Source organism: Zea mays, chromosome 6 (assembly GCF_902167145.1).
Source record: "Zea mays cultivar B73 chromosome 6, Zm-B73-REFERENCE-NAM-5.0, whole genome shotgun sequence".
Classification (NCBI taxonomy): domain Eukaryota; kingdom Viridiplantae; phylum Streptophyta; class Magnoliopsida; order Poales; family Poaceae; genus Zea; species Zea mays.
The window spans coordinates 121,662,140-121,687,628 of NC_050101.1; the positions used below are offsets into that span (position 1 = coordinate 121,662,140).

Below are 25,489 nucleotides of genomic sequence, written 5' to 3' on the forward strand. Positions count from 1 at the left end.
GTATTATCTGAATCCTAACATAAGCCAACAGACCAATATTTACATGAACACCATTCAGTGACACTACCCTAAACTAAGCTAGAACTGAGATAACTTGAAGCCACCAAAAGCCATCAGACCATGATGTTCATACTAATATTAAGATAGTAAACTATACTAGGCTACTACTGAGAGAACTTGAATCTATCCAGATGGGAAACCACGGAGCTGTTTCTATTTAGTCAATGGAATATTAGGTAATGCAGTACAAGAGAGCGAATGTCCTCTGAATTATCCTGCAAACAAATATAAGGAAAAGGTGAGTTAGACATAACTATACATACATTATCTCATAACAACAAAAATACTATATATGTATTATGTACCGGATCAATGACTGCATTCATAGCTCCAACCATGTAGTCGTAGTTCTGCATATATCTCATGACAAAGAATCCACAATCATTAGACCCCAATTTCATTGTTGGGCAGTTATTCATGAGTTCAATAAGGTACTTCAAAAAAGCAGGGAAAGCTGATCTTGGTCGAGCATTTTGAATAGCTAGATTGAGCCTACTCATCATTAACCTGGCCCATGAAACCTTCCTATCACCCAAATCCATAGATATACAATGGTAATTTTTCCAGATAGTCCCACCCATCTCTGGTCCATAAGGGTTGGAATCTAACACATGTATGCGTCCAATCTGAAGATTAACAACATACAATGTCCAATGTCCAGAACGTAGCATGGGTACCATTATCTACATGCACACAAAATGGAAATAACATATGTTGAATACACTAAGGTTGATATGGATGATTGGATTAAAATTTAAATGCAGCAAAATGAGGTGAGAGTGTGAAGGGTGAAGGAACAGAAATTAACTGATTTGTAGTCATCCAGCTGCTTGAAAGAAGGCAGTGTCTTCAATAGGTAACTCTCCAAAACTGAAGGGTCAAATGGACGAGGAGACTTACTATGTTGCTCCTGCTCCTCAAAGTTCAATATAGCCTAATAGGATAGAGAAGTATTATGTAATTTCCATTAAAGATATGCATTTAAAAAAGAGGTATAAATGTAGAAGTCATACCCCAACATTAACATCTAGAATGAGCTGGTGAGCATTGAGTGGAGGAATATGTTTAGACCAGTCATCGCGGACACACTCAATGAAACATTGCATAAACACGTTGTCGAGACATGCGCCATCAGCAAAAGATTGTTGTATGTCACAACAATTGGCGCGATGTTCACCAAAGTCAATTATATTTCTACATAAGAAAAGATTGAGCATACAACAATAGAAACAAATGTTATTTGTATAAATGAGATATAAAATTACATAATATATATGAAACTTGACCATTGAATTGAAGGTACTATATGGGAATAATGAGATACAAAATTACATAATATGCAACTTGACCACCCTCTCTCAGACATAATAATGGGAATTCTAGTATTTCAATTTTCTGTTTTTCTCTTTTATGTAAACTTGCTGTTTTTGACTTTTGATTGTCTGGCACAGCCTGCTGTTGGAGCTGACAGAAGGAAAGTGGATGCTCAAGGCAATGTTCTATAGAAGCTACAACTCAAAGTTCAGTCATGTGTATAGCTATTTTCCTTTCGCTTCTATTCAATGCTAAATATTTGGGTACAAAGATTGAATAAAACTTAATAGTATCAATACCATTGCCACGATGTTGTTCAATCAGAATTAAAAAAATTAAAAATTATGCCAAGTCAAACAAATTGAAAATTATGTACCTGTCCAATTCAATGAACCTAGAACACAAGTATGCCCGAAGAGCGCGAGCACATTCTAATTCAGATAAGAAGAGACCTGGTGCAGAAACACTCCCAATAGGAGTCTTGTCAAATACTGGTCCAGAATCATTGTCAACTGTGCCACCTACCACTGTCTGACCTTGCTGCACAAAAAATATGAAGTATACGTTAATCATAATATGTAAACATGAAATGCAAGATATCGAGACAGAAAAGATATATAAGTAAAGCTTAAATACTAACAGTATATGGTGTAACAGATTCATCGGCCCGAAGAACCTCATCAATCAATTCTCCAAATGTAGCAGCTAGATTGGACTGCTTTGTACCAATAGTATTCAAACATTGCTTGATAGAGGCAAATATTTTGCCAACCTCTAAGTCATAATCAATCAACGTAGCTTGGAACTTCTGGCATTGATGTACAGGAAGCATCTGAATCTTATTTGCCATCAAGTCTTGCATAAGAGGGAGTTGGATGATTATATTGGGAAGTCGATCATGTTGATTTGGTAAGTAAAAAAAGATAATAATGATATGATAAGTATGGTAAAGCAACAGACAAACAAAGATCATAGTGGGTATATGACCTAACCTCAATCTGGCAAGTAGTTGGCGATTTTGAGACGTAACATGTCTCACTGCTGCTACGAAACTGATGAAACAGAATCAAAATTAATAATTATGTATATGGATTGACGCATGGCATGAATTGATATCGTTATATGACTACTAAAATCAAGATGTGTATTCCAACTAAGAAAGAAAAGAAGACCACAAACTATATTTCAAACCATCCAGCCATGCATACTGCAAGTTTCAGCTTCCATATACAAGGATAGCAATCCCGACACCTCTTATTTATCAGGACATTGTAAATGTAATTTAGATTTGATAGGGAGCCATATTATAGTAAACGCAAGCAAACATTTCGACATGAATATATACTTTCAGTGGCTGTTTGCTTGGGATCCCTAGGAAACCTGCCAGGCATATTATAGTGAACGCAAGCAAACATTTTGACATGAATATATACTTTCAGTGGTTGTTTGCTTGGGATCCCTAGGAAACCTGCCAGGCACGGGCAGTGCTCCCAGGCGCACAATTTCATCTGCCTAGGGTCATGATCAATGCCTGGCAGATCCCAATCAAACAGACAAATAGTCCCTCACCACACCCATTTGCAGTACTGTTCATGGCTCGAGTTTGATCAGAATATTTACTTTACAAAGAAAATGCAAGAATGCGCAATAATAGCCAGTAAGATGAGTCAAGCAAATCCATGCAGTAGTAGTAGAGGGTAATTATATAATATCTAAGGCAAAGTTAATCATAAATGGTGCTCCCAAAAATTATTACTTTGGATCAACTTGGTAACCCAACCATAGAGTTATTTTTTCAGAAAGGGCTACTTAATCTTTTATAACTTGTACTATGTCAGGTTTGAGTGTAAAGACATAATGCACATTTTGGGTTCAAAGGTACCGGCTAACTAATAGGCTACGAAACTGATGAAATAGAATCAAAATTAATAATTGTGTATATGGATTGACGCATGGCATGAATTGATATCGTTATATGACTACTAAAATCATTGGTTTGTAACTAGTTGTAAATAACATTGTTATAAAGATCAGGAAAAATATGATAGAAGAAATGAAGACTCACAGAGCAAACACCAAATGGTTCACCACCCTGGCGAGGCTTCCGCTTATCGGCCATTGACAACGCCCTTATAATATTCTTATTAAAATACTTTATGCGTGGAGTGCCATTTTTGTTGTTTGGAGCAGCAACATGATGCAAATGATCCAAATAATACAGCTACATAATATAAATATTTCATGAGAGTCATATACAAATGAACGTAAACACATAATATGTCTATGTATTTTCAAATTGCAAATGAATAATCTAATAAAAGATTTGACAAATTAATTTTGAAACTTACAAGAACAATGATGGAACAGCCATATATCGTCGCCGACACATTGTTAATGCTCCTGTTGTGCCATCTCTGGGCAGCCTCACATAAGTCACTAAAAATTAGATGGCACCAATCAATTTGAGGGAATCGCTCCATTTCTTCTGTAAGTACAACCTCATTGAAAGAAATAGACCAGCTAGTTGTTGGGAATAGCAGCCGGTTGAAGAGAATGAGAAAAAAACATCTGATAGAAAGATCATCATCCTGGCCTAGCCTCAATCTGTCTTGGAGCTTTGAAATAACAAACTCATCCTTGCTAATATTCAATGAGGCCCGAAGTGTTGCCGCAGCGTTCGCTTCATTAACATTAAGTGGCTTTCCACCACCCAAATTTGGAAGACCCAATATCTGATGGACAGTCTGCTTGGTGATTTTGAGTTCTTTGTCTGGACCAATACGAAGAGTCATGTCCCTGGGGTCTAGCTTCTGCATGAGCCAACAAAGAAGTGTTCGACATCCAATTGCATCAATTGTCATGTCAATAATACTAGAAAATTCTTTTCTGACTATAGCTTGACGTTGCCTTTCATTCAATATATGAATGGACGCAAGAACATCTCCTGGGTTGCATCTGATGTTGAGCTTCTGAAATGAAAAGGTAGATAGATGGATAAATATGCGAATACTTAAATATCACAATTTATGCTTTCTTATTTATACAAAGTTCCTTGTACTATGACTGTTTTGTATTAATGAGCTAATGTAATGTAGAAAGCTATAACTTTCAGCACATAAGATATGTATTGAGATTAGATGCATGATTAAAATATTGGAAACGATTAATTTCTGCAATGTTGTAAACTCACCTGCGTCTTATTTGGGGCATCCATTGAGATATTGCACTTCTTTTTAGGTGGCTCAAAGTCATCATCATCCACATTAGGCATAGCAATGTTTTTAGCAGCTGCTGCAACACCCGTCTTTCTATGCTGCGGAGGATCACCATCAGACGGCGTATTTGTAGGGTCTGCCATGTCAGTCGAGCGTGGAATGTCAACACTGAAACATTCTTGACTTGACTCAATGATTAAACGCTTCGGATTGGTTGGGGGTCGATCAACCTTCCGCATTATTGAAGCAGCAGCCTGCAAAAGAACAATGTAAAACATATGCGCTTCATTGAGTTAGAACAACATATACACCAATGATTATATGAACTAATTGAAAAAATTGTCATTAATTGTGTTTTATGACCCTAACGAAATAAATGTCAACACAGTCAAACATCAAAAAAAATTATATCATTGCATTATAAAAATTGCCATATACATATATGCAAACCAACAGACTGATAATAGAAACAATATTTACACAAGAAAAATGTATATTTATGCAATATTAGTAGTTAATAAGCATCAACATAAATATGTATATATGACTAAATAAACATGTAAACAGATGTTCAAATATTATTTCTTTTTTCCTTTATTTTTCCCCTTCTTCTAAACTGAGTGTATTGCCCTTGGTCCCCATCACATCTGTTCGTTCGTTTCTTGACAGGAAATAAAATAGTTTTTGCATTCCTGAAAAGTGTAAATCTGTGATAGTTTTTAAACCATGTAGTACATTTGTGCATAAAAGAATGTTGCAGATGTTGGATTGATCCATCAAGTAGTATATTTGTTTCTAGTTCTCAATACTAAAAATATATCAGTTTATGGAGGTGAAATATTGAAATTAAAACGTGACTAACTATTGTGAATTCAATGTATTGGTGGGATCTGCTCTTGATGCTGGCATATACTATCCACACGGTGAAGTGAAGAAACGAACGTACAGATGGGAATTGCCAATTAAGCTACACCCTATTACAGTAGAGACATTAGAAAATTTGGCGGTGCCGAATGCTACCAAGAAACGAACGAACAGATGTGATGGGGATTGGGGGCAATACAGTAAGTTTAGGAGAAGGGAAAAATAAAGGAAAATGAAATAATAAAAAGAGGTGAGAATACTATTTTAAAGAGTAATAGCACTTGTAAATACTACTATAGAGAAGGTCACATTAAAAATACTATAAGGGAGAAACCTGTTAAAACAAGTGTTATAATAGAAAAAAAACTCGGTATTTTTTGTAAATGATTCTGTCAGCAAGACCTATGTGAGCAAAAAACAGGTGTTCGCAAAAATTCGCAGCGCCGTAAGCACATATGGCCAAGTCACCGCAAGCTAGTCATTTGCTTTCAGCTAGTTTGGATTGGTTTGATTTGTGGCTGTTAGCTATGTGCTAAGATCGGTTTATGATTGTTGAGTGATTAGTTTGGTTTGCTAGAACCGCCTCTATGTTGAAAAAAATGCAGAACAGAGGATAAAAAAGGAATTGTATCTTGTTGTTCAGAGCCACTAAAGAGGGCAAGCACGCCATTCTCATCCCTGTCTTTTCTTTCTCTGTGGATAGATGGCAGGTTTCTCTCTTTCTCTGTGGTTTATGGTCGATTTAGTTCCATTTTGGGAGTTTAACTTATATGTTCATATAGCTGCAGCACAAAAGATAAATGTAGGCAGTGCCTATTAGTTTACTAATGTTATGAAGTAGTGGTTTATGATTGTTGAGTGATTAATTTGGACATGATTGATGACCATATTTATGTGAAAAATATGATCCAGTAAGTATATAAAAAGTGAAATGCATTACAGTTTATTTGAATAATATATAGTAGCATGAAGTCATGCGCAGCACACTTGTTTCCTCATCAAAATATCAACCCCTACTTCATAAAGGAATGTATAATTCACAACATTGCATATATATTCTCCCACACAATTTGAGCATACAATGAGTCTAAAACAACAGGTCCGTGAACCTTTATCAAAGCTAAAGGCTCTATGATAAACAACTGAACCATAATCGCACAAGAACAGTAAGATTAATGAAGACCGTTGGTGGGCATGTAAAATACCTATGGGACGCGGTGGCGGAGGATTGACAGCAGCGGCCGGCTCGACGACACTGTCAACGGCGGCGCTGATTAGGGTTGAGTTCGCGCGGAGACAAATGAAGGCGATTCACACTGCCGGAAGGGGGGAAGGACATTAGGAAGTTGCATTGTAAAGCATAAATTTAAAAAATCAACTCGAGCACCTTGGAATCCGGACGACATAGCGACCGCGGACGTGAGCCAATGTGACGCGGGGCGCGCAAGATTGACAACAGCAGCGGCTCGATGATGCTGTCAACGGCGGCGACGATTAATGTTGAGGGCGTGCGGCGGTGGAGGACGGCGAAACGCGCTGGCGGCGGCGGATGAACAAGAATCGCCCTGGCGACCTCTGAAGAAACGCGGCGAGTCGGCCAGGAAGGTTGACCGCACGGGGGTTAGGGTATAGAAATGTTTGACCGCGTGGGAAGTGGGGTAGTGGGCCAATTCCTTTATTTCTAGAACGTGGGTCGGCTGGAGTAGTTATGCTAAATCACTATTATGTATAAACGGAAGAATGGAATAGCGTAAACATGTGTTGACTAAGGAAGATATGGTTGACCACGTGGAAAGTGGGCCTAAGCCGCTATTTCTGGAACGAGGGCTCGCGGTTGTTACTCTCTTTACGCTAAAATGAGTTTCCGTTTACGCTAAATCAGTTCGCTTGCGTAAAAAGTGATCGGACGTGGGCTGGGGCTCTCTACAGTTATATAGAGCCCAGGGCTCTTAATAGATAAACTATATATATATAGGGCGATGGTAATGGAAGCCCTGGGCTTCCATTAGTACCAGGAAGCCCCAGCCAGGTATAGCCACGTTCCGTACCAACGTGCGTCCCATCGGGTACGGGTTCTGACTTGGACAGATTTTAGCGTAAAACGTGAACAAAAAGAGCGTAAATGATTACGAATTTTAGCGTAAATCGTAGATCTGTTTTGAAATGTCGAATGCGGCCCGAAAATTACGGCGTAAAAATCTCGCGCGTCCCATCGTGATCGAGTTCTGACTCGGACAAATTTTAGCGTAAAACATGAACCAAAATAGCGTAAATGAGTACGAAATTTAGCGTAAATCGTATATATGTTTCGTAACTGTAAATGGGTCCCGAAATTACGGCGTAATAATCGCGTGCGTCCGATCGTGCGCGGGTTTTGGCTCAAATAGATTTTAGCGTAAAACGTGAGCTAAAACAGCGTAAATGAGTACATAATTTAGCGTAAATCGTATATCTGTTTCGTAACAGGAAATAAGGCCTGAATTACGGCGTGAAAATCGCGTGCGGCCGATTGAGTGCGGGTTCTGGCTCGAATGGATTTCAACGTAAATCGTGAACCAAAACAACGTAAATGAGTATAAATTTTAACGTAAATCGTCCATCTGTTTCATAATAACGAATGTAGACCGAATGTATCTCTCAGCGCATGAGGTTGTCATAAAACGCATCAATAAATTTCATAAATTGGTGTAAGATACAACAAGTGATCTGAGGTAATTGTAGCGTAAAATGCAAGCTAACCATCTACAGGAGAACTGTTTCAGATTTTGCAATAAGATATAAGAGATAATTATTCTTGTACTCAACTATAATAATGTCGTGTTTACATTTTAGCTGTTGGTACATACACACAAAACTCTGTTTCACCATAACACCACTGTTAGCAAAAAAAATGAGTTCAAAAGGCTCTTCCAGCTTTCCTAATGTGGAGAAAACCACCGAGGTCCATATCTGCAAATGTAACATGAACTGTTAATATGAGGTGCTCGCGTGCTGCTGCTACTCAGCAAATTCTTTATGTATATTTAGTTAGAATTGGATGTGTTGTAGCATAGGCACACATATAAACCAGCGTAAAAACCCATTATTTTTTGACAAAAAAAACTGTTGCAGCATAGGCACACATATAAATCAGTAAAAGTATGTGGATGTTAACTTTAGAGAACTGATTAAAAAAGATTAAATAAGAACAAAAAAGTAACTAGGTTAGGTAATATCTTATTTTTCTTGTCACATACTTAACCAGATGAATAAAAATATTAGTTGCAACATACCTCATCAACTAAATAATAAAATTAATATCTGCATTATTTTAGGTAGAACTTATATTGTGAACATTTGTAGTTTTGTTAGTAGAGGAAATGACAGCTAACAATTCACTATGGAACCTATATGTTGAGAGTAGGATCTCCTGCAAACTCGCTAGATACAAAATCACATGACATTAACAATCCTATGCAATACTAATAAAAACAAATCTAGAACAATCAACCCTAGGCCTACGTTTTGACGGACGATGCCACATATGGGGACCGGATGGGAAGACGGCACAGATCAACCACTCTAAACAACAGATTGAATCACTAGAGTCATGGATCTATACCTCCAGGTGACATATGTGGCAGAACCGCCCGAATTATTCCAGCTTAAGTGCCTAAGTCACGCCTCAGAGGCCGTAACACACTTAAATCGGAATAACCCGTCAGTCCTTCAGATCTAGTCTGATAGAGCCACTTAACCAGGATCAAATTCCACAATCTCACTCGAAGGTGAGTCACAGAAGAAATACAATAAAACAGGAAACCTCAAATTAAGTACTGAGTTATTACATAAATCGGAGTTTTTGAGTAGCAAATAAAGTTCACAAAATAAAGTGCAGCGGATAATCAATGTCGTCGGTAATGAGGAAATGGGCAAGGCCTAGCCCACTACTCCTCATGCTCCTCTCCTGCCGGAGCAACATCCCACTCGACCGTCCAACCCGGTGGCAGGGTGGTAGGCCAAGTCACACCATCAACTACATCCTGCATGGTACCTGCAAAAATGGTGCCACAAGCAAGGCTGAGTATACTAATACTCAGCTAGACTTAACCGGTGTGAGGAGTCTACTCCTCTACCTCTAGACTATGCAGCTGTTTGGCTGAGGGGTTTGGTTTGCCAAAAGCACTAGCTGTTTCTAAAATCAACTTTTAGCTTTTCAAATTCTACCATCATTATCTTAGCTAGATTTGCTCCTTCTAAGCATACATGGTAACAATCAATTAGTTCAATCAACAAGTTATCTCATATAATCCACATTTCACTTCTTACTCGATGCAGTACAAGGAATCAAGCAGTCTCATTAGCTGCGAGAAGCAGACGATTCGAATCGAGTTTTTAAACCTTGCAAGGTAAACCTAAACACACGGCATGTCAGGGTACTCCGACCCCACACATGACAACCGTCCCCATCGATTCCCCGTTCGCGTCCAGGCCTCACCGCCTTGGCATACAATGCTCCGCTGACCCCGACTGCCGTCATGCAGTGGCCGCACTTGTACCCACCATAGCTAGCATGGGAGACCCTGTCTCAGGTCGCATGAGGGATAAAGTCCGCGCCCGGCTTCACTCAGGTACTAGGTTTACCGGTTACCATTTTTCCCGGCATGTGCTTAGTACGTTCAAAAGCTTGACTCAGGTATCCACACATTAATCCTTAATTCATTTTTCCCGTCTCATGGACATGGCATCCTCCCTGGATCCAAGTCCACGGACCAACATATATCCCATTATCAAGATGAATACAATCAATTCCTGACCTCGCGCGAGTGCTAGAAAAATCACTCGACTTCTACCGAGATCCTGATTAGCAAGCAGCTACTCGACCTAGCATACTAGTATTCATCTCAAAAAGGAATCCTAAGTTCATGCAACTAGAGGTTTCAAGCAACTCCTACACTTAAGTGCACATTGCAATCATACAAGCATTAAGTGTAGTAAAGTAGCATATAATAACATGGTTATGCATAAAACCGGGGCTTGCCTTCAATTGCTGGGGTTGCGGGGAGATCCTCAATAGCAGCCTCTGAAGCCTGCTCCTGGTCCTTCTCTTGGACAGGTCCTTGCTCGGGGATGAGCACGTACTCTCCGTCGGCAAGATTACAATCTAATGAATGCAATGCGTAAGATATATGCATGATATGATATGTGCTTTAGAATTTATAACTTTAAAGATGTATGATCTTTTGAGTTAAAACCAGTTAACTTTGCTTATGTAAAACCCTTTAGTAGTATACTTGGTAAATTGGGTTAGTCTTATTGGGATGAGATTTATTCCTTCTTCTCTTTTCTTTTATTCTCTTTAATGTTTTGGAGTAGGTTTGAACTACAAGTTGCTTTTATAAAATTCCAAAAATTCTGCAAAAATTACAGTGGCTTGTTACTGGTGTATGATTCTCTGTCTCAAAATTTGGGGTTCAAAAAGTGAATGGTTTTCTCTGGACAAAATTACCAAATTTTAGGGCAGAAGGGGTACTTTGAACTACAACTATTATTTAACAGTGGGTAGTTTTCAAAAACTTATTTTTGCTGGCTTTTAGGTGTTGTAACACGACTTGATACAAATTTCTAGTCATTAATACCCTTTAATTCTTTCCCCAAGATTTTCTTAAGGTTTCTAGCCAAAGGGGTGCTTTCTACTACCACTATACTTGAAAAACATCAAACAACAGAGTTCTTATTTTTCTTAGCTAGTATTTTGTGCAAGAGCAATCATTCTGGAGTTTGGCTTCCTTTTGCTTAAGGGAAGGGGTGGTTTGCATTATTTGAGCTAAATGGCCTTTCTCACAAATTACTAGCAAAAGGCATGGGTTCACTTCTTTTTCATGGGTTTGTATTTTTCTCTGGTGGTTTATCTCATCATGGACTTAGCAAAATTTTGGTTGCCCATTATCACATTATTTGGGGTTGCTCATGATTTAGTGGGAAAATGCCTTATTATCATTCTGTATTTATTTTCCCTACTTAAAAAGTTAGGCTGGGTGCTCTGTATTTTTGTAGTGGAGCTCTGGTGGTTATAAGTTCACTGGATTTTTGTTAACCACTTTGGTTATAGTTTTGCAATTCTAATAATTGATTTTCAGTCTACATAATGCTAATTAAAGCATTTTAATTAGAAACTGGTCCAAATTAATGGTCTCTGCATTTTTCCTAGGTTCTCTGTTGCATAAGTAATCTAGGAAAAATATTACTAATCACTGTTCATTAATCTCTAAGGCCTTTCTGATTTTCTCTAAGTTTTGGACAAAATGGCTTTAAATGAATAACTACATCATAAGCTCTAATGCTGGGGCTCCTACTATTTTTAAACAGTGTCTAATTAAGGTATAAGCATCTACAAATTTTCTTAAGCTCAGCACAAAAGAAAAACTAATTTTCCTTAATTAAACAAGGTTTAGGGGGTTTCTGTTTTTAAATTTAAACTCTAAAATTTTGAACAGAAAGCATGGGGTTTACTAATTTTAAATGATAGATCATAATATTCCAGAGCTAGCAAAATTGGTTTGACAGCTTTTCATTAAGATTTCATCAAATTATGGATTTCCTAAGTTCTCTAGTTATTTTAAAAAGAATAACAGAATTGATTAATGGAAATCCACTTTGCACTGGGGTCCCTGGCGGTTTTTCTAAGTTTTCCTCGCAATTCAGTCCTTAGGTTACTATTCACATGAGTCGCTGACATTACGAAAAACCCCTCGGGTTCTACAGAACCTAACCCGAGGTCCTTCTTCTACCTTAAACAGTAGCCGCGGCGAAGAAAAGGGCGGAGGGGCTTACCGGCGGCGAGACTGTTCCGGTGAAGTGGCCGAGGGTGAAGGGGAGGTCGCGGGGATCACAACGGTGTGCGGAACACCGTCGGAGATGGCCGGAGTCGGTCGGTCCACGCGCGCAGGCGGGGATGCTCGTCGGCGGCGAGGAGACCGGCCTGGTCACGGCGAGATAGTTCAATCAAATAGGTCAGGGAGGTCCACGGGATGCCAGAGAAGACATGAGCGAAAGGAATCGGGCGGAGACTCACTGGATAGCTCGGTCCACGCGCGGCGGCGGAAGACCGAAGTCCGGTGAGGTTGATCTCGGGCCTCCGGTGAAGTCCGGTCGGGTCCGAGGGCTTGGCAAGCTTCACGGGCTACTGGCGGAGCTAGCCGAAGCACTGGTTGGGCTGGAGGGTGGCTGGAGTGGGCTGGCCACGGCGGCCGTAGCTCTGGCGGCAATGGCGGGCGGAAATGAGCTCGCCGGAGCTAAGGAACGGTGGCTGGCCGGTGAGGGTGAGTGCGGGGCGAAGAGAGGTGCGCCCGGGGAGGCTTTATAGGCGCGGGCGGGCACGGCCGAGGGCGTGGGCGCGCGGCGGACTTGACCGGACGCCGGGGCGAGCGCGCGCGCGGGTTGGGCGAGCTCTGGCGTGCCGACCAGGGTCGAACACGTGTGCCCGTGCGTTCTGCCCAAGCTCTGGCGCGTGTGGTCGCTCATCCGAGCCTGCTCTCGCCTTGGTCAGTGCACAAAACCTCTTCTCCTCCCTACAAGCTACCATTCTTGTGTGGGGGTCATAGGATTTTGCCTACTGGTTGCAGAGATATGGAGCAAGGAAATCTGGTCTGTCTCCCTGCCCAAACCCGAGGCAAATCCCAAGTTTTGTCGTGTCTAGGGCTCGCGTCCCAATGCCATCTTCTGGCACACGACAGAGGGGTTAGTTAGACACAATTTTGTCAATGGGGCCATTAGGATTCGAGTTAGGGATCAAGGTGAACATCCCTGATCTTTGGCTCAAGGTCTGAATTTCAGAATTCTGAAATTCAGAATTCCCAATGAGTCCCAACAAAAGAAGCTTGATTTGGGGGGTTTCTTGAATTATTTTGGCTAAGCTTTCTCAATCTATCTTGTTGCTTATCAAATATACTTCAACTTATATAATTGGCTCAACTCAAAATTTTAAACTTTTCATGCCCTTTTGCTTATTTTCTTGAATTTTGTTCATGGGGTTCACTTAGGGTTCTTAATTAGGGTTGCACATTCTTATCCTTTAAGAGACTCAATTGTCTTGATCATGACACTTTTAAGCATATACTTGGTGAATTCTTTCTTACTTAAGTTATTTTGATGCTCATGCTTACTTTGGTTCACATAAAATAATGGTTCTTGGTTTGGCTTTTTAAGAGAAACCCTAGGTGACACTGGGGTGTCACAGCCTTCCCCCCTTAAAGGAATCTCGTCCCGAGATTCGGGCCAGAGTCCTTTCGAGGTGAAGCGAAGGGTGAGACTGATAGGAAAAGGGTGGGGATTGTTATTATTAGGGCAAAACTGCTCTTCGAATGTCATTCTCTTTGCAACTTCAGAAGGAAGTCCTTTTAAGTTTTACTTTATAGTCACTTCATTCTGAATTAAGATCATATTTTTGGAAATTAGATTCGAAAGGCAGGAGGAGGGGTTGGGGGTGATTACATACCAGCTTCCTTAGGTAGGCAATCGGGGAAGTTGGATCTTAAGAATTCCTCGGTTTCCCAAGTAGCTTCCTCCTCTGAGTGATTACTCCACTGGACCTTGAACATCTTGATTGATTTAGCCCGAGTTGATCTTTCCTTGCAGTCCAGAATCTTGGAGGGGTACTCTTGGTACGAGAGATCTGGCTCTATCTCCAATTCTGGCTCTGCTATGATCTCAGTCGGCAATCGAACACACTTCTTCAGCTGAGATACATGGAATACGCTATGAATGGCAGACATCTTTGAAGGTAACTTCAACTTGTATGCCACGGGTCCACATGCTTCTATGATCTCATAAGGTCCAATGTAACGAGGGGCTAGCTTGCCTTTGATCCCAAACCTCTGCACTCCCTTGGTGGGTGATACCTTGAGGTATACAAAACTTCCCACCTCGAACTGGAGAGGTTTCCTTCTTCTATCATGATAGCTCTTCTGCCTGGCCTGAGCAGCTTCTAGATTCTTCCTGATTAACTTGACCTTCCTTTCGGCTTCAGTCACCAAATCAGGTCCAAAAACTTCTCTTTCACCAGGCTGAGACCAATTGAGTGGTGTCCTGCACCTTCTTCCATAGAGAGCTTCAAAAGGTGCCATCTTTAGGCTGGATTGGTAACTATTGTTATAAGCAAACTCTGCCAAGGAGAGGTGCTTATCCCAGTTCTTGCCACAATCGATCGCACAAGCTCTCAGCATATCCTCCAGAATCTGGTTTACCCTTTCCGTCTGACCATCAGTCTGTGGGTGGTAAGCTGAACTCCTGATTAGCTTAGTTCCCAAAGACTCTTGCAATTGTTCCCAAAATCTGGCAACAAATTGGGCTCCTCGGTCAGAAACAATGGTCCGAGGTAATCCATGCAAACACACGATCCGGTCGATATACAATTCTGCATACTTCTGAGCCTTATCAGTGGTGTGCACAGGAAGAAAATGTGCCACTTTCGTCAATCGGTCCACAATAACCCAAATCGAATCATGATGACGAGAGGTGTTGGGTAGACCCATAATGAAATCCATGCTGATGTCGTCCCACTTCCACGAAGGTACGGACAGTGGTTGCAAAGCTCCAGCGGACTTCAAGTGGCTTGCCTTTATCCTCTGACAGGTGTCACACTCTGATACATACTGGGCTATCTCCCTCTTCATTCTGGTCCACCAGTACAAAAGCTTCAAATCATGGTACATCTTGGTGCTTCCCGGATGCATAGAGAATTTGGAGAGATGAGCCTCATCCAAAATTTTCTTCTTGAGATCCTGGTCCTTAGGAATTACCAATCTGCTTTTGAACCATAACACACCCTTCTCATCCTGGCGGAAACAATTATACTTCTCAACCTTCTGATGGAGATTCTTCTTGATAATTTGCACTCCCTTGTCACTGAGCTGGGCCATGATAATCTGGTCTTGCAAAGCTGGCTCAACAGCAATGTGAGACAAAGAACCAGAAGGAATCACTTCAATCTGCATCTTGCTCAACTCATCACACAAGGTGTTAACATGAGAATCCATCAGAATACAGTTGCATTGCAACTTCCGACTCAAGGCATCTGCTACCACATTAGCTTTCCCTGGGTGATAATGTACCTCCAGGTCATAATCCTTGATCAGCTCTAGCCATCTTCTCTGCCTCATGTTGAGATCAGCCTGAGTAAAAATGTACTTAAGGCTCTTATGATCAGTGAAGATGTTGCAGTGGGTTCCCATTAGATAGTGCCTCCACATCTTCAATGCATGAACCACTGCTGCTAACTCAAGGTCATGAGTGGGATAATTCTGCTCATGAGGCCTGAGTGCTCTTGAGGCATAAGCAATGACTCGGTTGTCTTGCATCAAGACACAACCTAGCCCGGTGCCAGAGGCATCACAATATACATCAAAAGGCTTGCTGCTGTCGGGTTGCGCCAATACTGGTGCTGTGGTCAGATGCTGCCTTAATGCATGGAAGGCATCTTCGCACTTCTGACTCCACACAAATTTGACTTCTTTCTTCAGCAACTCAGTAATAGGCTTCGCAATTCGAGAGAAGTCCGGAATAAATCTTCGGTAATAACCAGCCAATCCCAGAAAACTCCGAATCTGGCGAACAGTCGTTGGTGGCCTCCAGTTCATCACCTCTTGCACTTTATCAGGATCAACAGCTATTCCAGCCTGAGAGATAGTGTGACCCAAGAATTTGATTTCCTTTAGCCAAAAATCACATTTGGATAACTTGGCATAAAGGTGGTGATCTCGCAGACGTTGAAGTACTACATGCAAATGCCCGGCATGTTCTTCTTCGTTCCTTGAGTACACCAGAATATCATCGATGAAAACCACCACGAACTTGTCCAATTCTGGCATGAAAACAGAATTCATCAGATACATGAAATATGTTGGTGCATTTGTCAGCCCGAATGACATCACCAAGAATTCATATAGCCCATATCTGGTTGAGAATGCCGTCTTCGGAATATCACTTGCTCGTATTTTGATCTGATGGTAGCCAGAGCGAAGGTCTATCTTGGAAAACACCTTGGCCCCGACCAACTGGTCAAAGAGAACATCAATACGAGGCAAAGGATACTTGTTCTTGATAGTTACCGCATTAAGAGGGCGGTAATCTATACACAGCCTCAAGCTTTCATCCTTCTTCTTCACAAACAGTGCTGGACAGCCCCAAGGCGAAGTGCTTGGGCGAATAAATCCCTTATCCAGCAACTCTTGCAACTGCTTCTTCAACTCTGCCAACTCAGCGGGTGGCATTCGGTAGGGCCTCTTGGAAATTGGGGCCGTTCCCGGTTGCAACTCGATGGCGAACTCAATATCCCGGTCCGGTGGCATTCCTGGCAATTCATTAGGAAAGACATCTGCATACTCACAGACCACTGGGATCTTCTTCAGGGGTAACTCCGTCATAGAGAAAGCACATGACTGAGAAGAACCCTGACTAGGCAGAATCAAAGTGAAATTCCCGCAGAAGGGAGAATTAACTTCCACGGTACGACTGGCTACGTCGAGCACAACTTGGTGCAAGGTCATCCAATTTGCTCCTAGAATAATGTCCACATTTTCCAATCCCAACACAAGAAGAGTGGTTTTGATAATGTGGCTTCCCAGTTGAATAGGCACACTTTGGTTTAATTGATTAGTTGCAATTTTACCCCCAGGTGTGACTATCATGAATGACCCTTTTGAGTGAGAGAATGGCAGTTTGCAATTAGCACTAAACTTTTGGCTAATGAAACTATGAGATGCACCAGAATCAAACAGAATTAAAGCAGGTTGATTATAAACTGAAAAGGTACCGGTCATGATAGGAGCTCCTTCTGGCACTTCCTCTAGAGCAGTGAAGTTGAGCTTCCCTTGCCTGACTTGCACCTTCTGCTTTCTTCCCTTGTCTTGATTTGGTGCTGGCATCTGCCTCTGCTGGTTCCTGGGACAATTCTTGGCATAGTGGCCCACATTGCCACAAGTGAAACACTTGTTCCCATTGCCCTGGCGGAACTGCTGCTGCTGCGGAGGCTGATTGTTTCTTGGGGCGGGAGCTGGATAGCGGTTGGGTGCCGGCTGCTGCTGCTGCTGAGGTGGCCTGATCACCCATCTGCCTGCCTGCTGCTGAAAACCCCTGCTCTGATTGTGAGAAACAATCCGGAACCTCTGAGCCTGAGCGGATGGTGCTGCCATTGGTGCCTTCCTCTTCTTCTCTGCCCGGTGAGCAACAATGCAATCCTCCTGAGAGATGGCCATGTTGACCAACTCATTGAAGCTATCGGCCCGGACAGTGTTGAGTCGTTCCCGCAGCTTGGTATTGAGACCCCTGCGGAAGCGATCCCTCTTCTTTTCATCAGAATCAGCATGATACCCTCCATACTGGCATAAGTCGTTGAAGGCTTGCGCATACTGCAGTACCGTGCGGGTTCCTTGATTGAGGGCCAGGAATTCGTTCAACTTCCGATCAAGAATGCCAGCTGGAATGTGGTGCCCTCTGAAGGCAGTCTTGAATTCCTCCCAAGATACTTCACGATCATCGGGGAGCATAGCACGGAAGTGATCCCACCAAGTCCGAGCAGGGCCGCGAAGCTGCTGTGCGGCGAAGCGAGCCTTGGCCTCATCAGGGCAGTCTCCTGTGAGGAGGGGAAACTTGGACTCGACGACGCGAAGCCACACGTCGGCGTCCAACGGATCCTCTGCCTTGGTGAACAAGGGCGGCTGCGTGCTCAGAAACTCCTGGTATGTTGCCATAGCCGGAGGTCGCTGATGCTGGCCTCCACCAGGATGCTGAGGGTGGGGCTGGCGCTGCAAGAGCTGTCGCAGAATCTCATTCTGCTGGGCCATCAGCTCCTGCACTGTGGGAGCTGGAGGAGGTGGCGGGGGAGCTTGCTCATTTTGCCCGCGACGCTGCCTCGCTGCCATCTGAAAACAGAGATTGTCGCCATTGTTATCCCAATTCACATTTCCGAATGACAAGATATCATCTCATATGGAAGGAAAATGCCATAATCATAATATTAGGTTCGAATGAAGATAACATGGTGACAAGGATCCCACAGATATCAAAAGTTTACAGGGTTACATTAATCAGGGGAAGGTACCCACAAGCCTAGTCCAAAATGTGATACCACTAAGCTCGCATAGGTTTCTATCCGCCTAAAAATGTCAAAGCGACTGCTTAACCCTGAGCGGTGGAAGCGACACTGGATACGGGTGAAGGAGGTATCGCGGAGGTAGTCCCATTGGCACCAGGGGCTGGTCCTAGCTCCTCGGGAGCCTCTTCTCCCTCGCTTCCTGCTTCATTGGCCTCCATCTCCAGGTGGTGCATGTCCAAGTGGTCATTTGCTTCCTCGAGTTCCCTCTGCACGTCGTGAAGCTGGTTCTCCAAGACATCAATAGTGTTATCTCGGATCTCCACTTGCTGCTCCAGGGTGGTAATACGCTGGTTCAGCCTCTCCACCTGCAGATCCTTTTCCACCAACTCTGTGGATAGGTCGACCACAAAATCTTCCCGACTGTCGAGGGTGAGCTTGGCAGCCTGAGCGGTGTTAGCAAGAAGTGTCATAGCATCGCTCTGAAGGGCCTGAAGGCGGTACAGCGCACTCATGCACTGAACAGTGACCCTCCCAACCAAGTCAGGATACATTGCCCACACATCCTTCACATGGCTCATGCGGTTACACCATATGGGATCATCCTTCTTCTCAGCGGGGAAGAGTCCCAAGGGGTGCATCACCATCTCCAGGGGATGGTAGCCACAAAAAGTTGTCAGAGTCTTCATGGCTGCTGCCTCAACGGTGTCGTCCGTCCTGAGTCCAATCGTCTCAGAGTCAAGAGAACGCCAACCCGGCTGAAGGGGATGAGCCTCCAAAGTTAGCCAGACCCGACAACGAGGTACCCGATGCTCCTCATACAACTGCACCGTGTACAAAGGGGGCGTAGGGTAACCGACGGAATTAAGCACTTCCCACAAAATGGAAGGAAAGCCATCGCGAGAAAGGAAGTCAGAACTGAAACGAGAGTCTCCTCCACTGGCGGGGGTGGGTGAATTCATCTGTGGAAGGGAATCAAAGATAAAGATTATGGTGGAAGGAAAAAGAAAAAGAGAGCCCGGATGATTTCGAAGAAAAGGGGGTTAGCTCAATTTTAATTCCTCTTTATGTTTTATAATGCATGCATGCGGAAAGAAACGTTGCCTCTCAAAAGGAAAATAGGGTGCCTTTTTAGGGCATCCTAAAATATAAGTATTGGCCCACAGGGCCTAATTAGTTAGCCACCTATTTCTCCCTCTATGCCTAAGGCCTTTCGTCCTAGGTCTAGCGGTCTAGTCCTGACGATCCGTAGTAGCTTCTAGGCAGGTTTTAGATTTTGAAAATTGGTATTCATGGTTTATTGCCCTTCTCTGTGGTGGAATTTGCTCCGATACCAGCTGTGGCAGAACCGCCCGAATTATTCCAGCTTAAGTGCCTAAGTCACGCCTCAGAGGCCGTAACACACTTAAATCGGAATAACCCGTCAGTCCTTCAGATCTAGTCTGATAGAGCCACTTAACCAGGATCAAATTCCACAATCTCACTCGAAGGTGAGTCACAGAAGAAATACAATAAAACAGGAAACCTCAAATTAAGTACTGAGTTATTACATAAATCGGAGTTTTTGAGTAGCAAATAAAGTTCACAAAATAAAGTGCAGCGGATAATCGATGTCGTCGGTAATGAGGAAATGGACATGGCCTAGCCCACTACTCCTCATGCTCCTCTCCTGCCGGAGCAACATCCCACTCGACCGTCCAACCCGGTGGCAGGGTGGTAGGCCAAGTCACACCATCAACTACATCCTGCATGGTACCTGCAAAAATGGTGCCACAAGCAAGGCTGAGTATACTAATACTCAGCTAGACTTAACCGGTGTGAGGAGTCTACTCCTCTACCTCTAGACTATGCAGCTGTTTGGCTGAGGGGTTTGGTTTGCCAAAAGCACTAGCTGTTTCTAAAATCAACTTTTAGCTTTTCAAATTCTACCATCATTATCTTAGCTAGATTTGCTCCTTCTAAGCATACATGGTAACAATCAATTAGTTCAATCAACAAGTTATCTCATATAATCCACATTTCACTTCTTACTCGATGCAGTACAAGGAATCAAGCAGTCTCATTAGCTGCGAGAAGCAGACGATTCGAATCGAGTTTTTAAACCTTGCAAGGTAAACCTAAACACACGGCATGTCAGGGTACTCCGACCCCACACATGACAACCGTCCCCATCGATTCCCCGTTCGCGTCCAGGCCTCACCGCCTTGGCATACAATGCTCCGCTGACCCCGACTGCCGTCGTGCAGTGGCCGCACTTGTACCCACCATAGCTAGCATGGGAGACCCTGTCTCAGGTCGCATGAGGGATAAAGTCCGCGCCCGGCTTCACTCAGGTACTAGGTTTACCGGTTACCATTTTTCCCGGCATGTGCTTAGTACGTTCAAAAGCTTGACTCAGGTATCCACACATTAATCCTTAATTCATTTTTCCCGTCTCATGGACATGGCATCCTCCCTGGATCCAAGTCCACGGACCAACATATATCCCATTATCAAGATGAATACAATCAATTCCTGACCTCGCGCGAGTGCTAGAAAAATCACTCGACTTCTACCGAGATCCTGATTAGCAAGCAGCTACTCGACCTAGCATACTAGTATTCATCTCAAAAAGGAATCCGAAGTTCATGCAACTAGAGGTTTCAAGCAACTCCTACACTTAAGTGCACATTGCAATCCTACAAGCATTAAGTGTAGTAAAGTAGCATATAATAACATGGTTATGCATAAAACCGGGGCTTGCCTTCAATTGCTGGGGTTGCGGGGAGATCCTCAATAGCAGCCTCTGAAGCCTGCTCCTGGTCCTTCTCTTGGACAGGTCCTTGCTCGGGGATGAGCACGTACTCTCCGTCGGCAAGATTACAATCTAATGAATGCAATGCGTAAGATATATGCATGATATGATATGTGCTTTAGAATTTATAACTTTAAAGATGTATGATCTTTTGAGTTAAAACCAGTTAACTTTGCTTATGTAAAACCCTTTAGTAGTATACTTGGTAAATTGGGTTAGTCTTATTGGGATGAGATTTATTCCTTCTTCTCTTTTCTTTTATTCTCTTTAATGTTTTGGAGTAGGTTTGAACTACAAGTTGCTTTTATAAAATTCCAAAAATTCTGCAAAAATTACAGTGGCTTGTTACTGGTGTATGATTCTCTGTCTCAAAATTTGGGGTTCAAAAAGTGAATGGTTTTCTCTGGACAAAATTACCAAATTTTAGGGCAGAAGGGGTACTTTGAACTACAACTATTATTTAACAGTGAGTAGTTTTCAAAAACTTATTTTTGCTGGCTTTTAGGTGTTGTAACACGACTTGATACAAATTTCTAGTCATTAATACCCTTTAATTCTTTCCCCAAGATTTTCTTAAGGTTTCTAGCCAAAGGGGTGCTTTCTACTACCACTATACTTGAAAAACATCAAACAATAGAGTTCTTATTTTTCTTAGCTAGTATTTTGTGCAAGAGCAATCATTCTGGAGTTTGGCTTCCTTTTGCTTAAGGGAAGGGGTGGTTTGCATTATTTGAGCTAAATGGCCTTTCTCACAAATTACTAGCAAAAGGCATGGGTTCACTTCTTTTTCATGGGTTTGTATTTTTCTCTGGTGGTTTATCTCATCATGGACTTAGCAAAATTTTGGTTGCCCATTATCACATTATTTGGGGTTGCTCATGATTTAGTGGGAAAATGCCTTATTATCATTCTGTATTTATTTTCCCTACTTAAAAAGTTAGGCTGGGGTGCTCTGTATTTTTGTAGTGGGGCTCTGGTGGTTATAAGTTCACTGGATTTTTGTTAACCACTTTGGTTATAGTTTTGCAATTCTAATAATTGATTTTCAGTCTACATAATGCTAATTAAAGCATCTTAATTAGAAATTGGTCCAAATTAATGGTCTCTGCATTTTTCCTAGGTTCTCTGTTGCATAAGTAATCTAGGAAAAATATTACTAATCACTGTTCATTAATCTCTAAGGCCTTTCTGATTTTCTCTAAGTTTTGGACAAAATGGCTTTAAATGAATAACTACATCATAATCTCTAATGCTGGGGCTCCTACTATTTTTAAACAGTGTCTAATTAAGGTATAAGCATCTACAAATTTTCTTAAGCTCAGCACAAAAGAAAAACTAATTTTCCTTAATTAAACAAGGTTTAGGGGGTTTCTGTTTTTAAATTTAAACTCTAAAATTTTGAACAGAAAGCATGGGGTTTACTAATTTTAAATGATAGATCATAATATTCCAGAGCTAGCAAAATTGGTTTGACAGCTTTTCATTAAGATTTCATCAAATTATGGATTTCCTAAGTTCTCTGGTTATTTTAAAAAGAATAACAGAATTGATTAATGGAAATCCACTTTGCACTGGGGTCCCTGGCGGTTTTTCTAAGTTTTCCTCGCAATTCAGTCCTTAGGTTACTATTCACATGAGTCGCTGACATTACGAAAAACCCCTCAGGTTCTACAGAACCTAACCCGAGGTCCTTCTTCTACCTTAAACAGTAGCCGCGGCGAAGAAAAGGGCGGAGGGGCTTACCGGCGGCGAGACTGTTCCGGTGAAGTGGCCGAGGGTGAAGGGGAGGTCGCGGGGATCACAACGGTGTGCGGAACACCGTCGGAGATGGCCGGAGTCGGTCGGTCCACGCGCGCAGGCGGGGATGCTCGTCGGCGGCCAGGAGACCGGCCTGGTCACGGCGAGATAGTTCAATCAAATAGGTCAGGGAGGTCCACGGGATGCCAGAGAAGACATGAGCGAAAGGAATCGGGCGGAGACTCACTGGATAGCTCGGTCCACGCGCGGCGGCGGAAGACCGAAGTCCGGTGAGGTTGATCTCGGGCCTCCGGTGAAGTCCGGTCGGGTCCGAGGGCTTGGCAAGCTTCACGGGCTACTGGCGGAGCTAGCCGAAGCACTGGTTGGGCTGGAGGGTGGCTGGAGTGGGCTGGCCACGGCGGCCGTAGCTCTGGCGGCAATGGCGGGCGGAAATGAGCTCGCCGGAGCTAAGGAACGGTGGCTGGCCGGTGAGGGTGAGTGCGGGGCGAAGAGAGGTGCGCCCGGGGAGGCTTTATAGGCGCGGGCGGGCACGACCGAGGGCGTGGGCGCGCGGCGGACTTGACCGGACGCCGGGGCGAGCGCGCGCGCGGGTTGGGCGAGCTCTGGCGTGCCGACCAGGGTCGAACACGTGTGCCCGTGCGTTCTGCCCAAGCTCTGGCGCGTGTGGTCGCTCATCCGAGCCTGCTCTCGCCTTGGTCAGTGCACAAAACCTCTTCTCCTCCCTACAAGCTACCATTCTTGTGTGGGGGTCATAGGATTTTGCCTACTGGTTGCAGAGATATGGAGCCAGGAAATCTGGTCTGTCTCCCTGCCCAAACCCGAGGCAAATCCCAAGTTTTGTCGTGTCTAGGGCTCGCGTCCCAATGCCATCTTCTGGCACACGACAGAGGGGTTAGTTAGACACAATTTTGTCAATGGGGCCATTAGGATTCGAGTTAGGGTTCAAGGTGAACATCCCTGATCTTTGGCTCAAGGTCTGAATTTCAGAATTCTGAAATTCAGAATTCCCAATGAGTCCCAACAAAAGAAGCTTGATTTGGGGGTTTTCTTGAATTATTTTGGCTAAGCTTTCTCAATCTATCTTGTTGCTTATCAAATATACTTCAACTTATATAATTGGCTCAACTCAAAATTTTAAACTTTTCATGCCCTTTTGCTTATTTTCTTGAATTTTGTTCATGGGGTTCACTTAGGGTTCTTAATTAGGGTTGCACATTCTTATCCTTTAAGAGACTCAATTGTCTTGATCATGACACTTTTAAGCATATACTTGGTGAATTCTTTCTTACTTAAGTTATTTTGATGCTCATGCTTACTTTGGTTCACATAAAATAATGGTTCTTGGTTTGGCTTTTTAAGAGAAACCCTAGGTGACACTGGGGTGTCACAGCACGAGCTGAAACGGCGGCCGATTCGCTCTGTTCACCAGCTGAGGGCTGTAGGCTCACCAGGTGCCCACGTCTTCGTCGTCCCATCGCTGGCGACGAGGTACACGCCCATCCCCCTGCTGTCCCCTTCCTTCTGTGCGAAACCGAGCACACAGACGCTAATCTAAGTGCTCTTGTGCTTGGAACATGCGCACCCAGGGAACGGGAAAGGGAGGATGAAAATGGGCGAGTTCGATGACTACTGGGCGCACGCGTACAAGGGCAACTCAGCGGTCCCGCACTCCGACCCATAGCGGCTCGTCTCCACCTGGACTGGCGCCTTTGCTCTCGGCGCGGCCACCTGTGTCCACCACCATGCCTTCGCGCTTGCATCTTCCGTTGACGGTGGATGCGAGGTTGGGGCGACGGCGGGCGGCGATGGATTGGGTTGGGGTGGGGATGGAGCCGTCGAAAGAGATAGGGTTGAGGGCGACATGGTGTGAATCCCCGGGTATAGAAAGGTGGATTTACTGGACCGGGTGTGGGATACTGTAGGAGCGGTCGGTTTGCGATTCGACTCAGGGAGGGGAGGGAGGAGGCGTCAGGATGCATGAAAGCAAACGAACCAGATCCAGATCTCCTCTTGCGCGTAGACGACGAGATGAAGACCATTCCGGCCGCCGGGAGACGAGCAGGTTCCTTGAAGGGCCGCTCGGGCGCGTGGATTTGCTTTCCCGTTGTGGCCTCTTCGGCGGCCGCGGGATCCTCAATCAGCGGCGAGCCTCCTGCGGCTGGAAGGCGGAGAAGAGCGTGAGGGGATGTGGGGCTCCTGCGGCTGGAAGGCGGAGAAGAGGGTGAGGGGATGAGGGCGGATGCCGATCCGGAAGACGGCGGATTAGATTAGGGTTGCGAGTGGTTGGAGCGCTTGGGATGATTTGGGGGCGCAGTGGGGCGGATCCGATAGCTGGGCGCGGGTGTGGGATAAATCAATTTCTGCGTTTTTTCTAAAACGAATACAAAAGAAATGCTTGTATAACTAATCATAAAA

The 25,489-nt window shown here is 43.6% G+C and overlaps 2 protein-coding genes across 2 annotated transcripts; both read right to left on the reverse strand.

Moving 5' to 3' along the window:
• Window positions 1–205: 205 nt before the first annotated feature.
• On the reverse strand, window positions 206–2,224 carry LOC103631351 (uncharacterized). The gene is made up of 6 exons (XM_020540072.1): window positions 2,015–2,224; window positions 1,751–1,914; window positions 1,074–1,254; window positions 869–994; window positions 366–743; window positions 206–275 (listed from the first exon to the last, which is right to left on the reverse strand). Exons 1-6 carry the CDS (start codon window positions 2,222–2,224, stop codon window positions 222–224), a joined length of 1,113 nt encoding a protein of 370 aa, XP_020395661.1. The 3' UTR covers window positions 206–221.
• A 46-nt stretch (window positions 2,225–2,270) lies between these two features.
• On the reverse strand, window positions 2,271–4,732 carry LOC109940522 (uncharacterized). The gene is made up of 4 exons (XM_020540073.1): window positions 4,565–4,732; window positions 3,723–4,184; window positions 3,440–3,595; window positions 2,271–2,426 (listed from the first exon to the last, which is right to left on the reverse strand). Exons 1-4 carry the CDS (start codon window positions 4,730–4,732, stop codon window positions 2,271–2,273), a joined length of 942 nt encoding a protein of 313 aa, XP_020395662.1.
• Between the last annotated feature and the right edge of the window lie 20,757 nt (window positions 4,733–25,489).

What these genes read in the sequence shown, in the direction of transcription:
- LOC103631351 (XM_020540072.1), bottom strand. Translation starts at nt 2,224, where the DNA reads ATGGCAAATAAGATTCAGATGCTTCCTGTACATCAATGCCAGAAGTTC. An exon ending in TTCTAGATGTTAATGTTGGG is followed by an intron (nt 995 to 1,073) that starts GTATGACTTCTA and finishes CTATCCTATTAG; the next exon opens with GCTATATTGAACTTTGAGGA. An exon ending in AGCTGGATGACTACAAATCA is followed by an intron (nt 744 to 868) that starts GTTAATTTCTGT and finishes GTGTGCATGTAG; the next exon opens with ATAATGGTACCCATGCTACG.
- LOC109940522 (XM_020540073.1), bottom strand. Translation starts at nt 4,732, where the DNA reads ATGGCAGACCCTACAAATACGCCGTCTGATGGTGATCCTCCGCAGCAT. An exon ending in ATGCCCCAAATAAGACGCAG is followed by an intron (nt 4,185 to 4,564) that starts GTGAGTTTACAA and finishes TGGCTCATGCAG; the next exon opens with AAGCTAGACCCCAGGGACAT. An exon ending in AACCATTTGGTGTTTGCTCT is followed by an intron (nt 2,427 to 3,439) that starts GTGAGTCTTCAT and finishes CTGTTTCATCAG; the next exon opens with TTTCGTAGCAGCAGTGAGAC.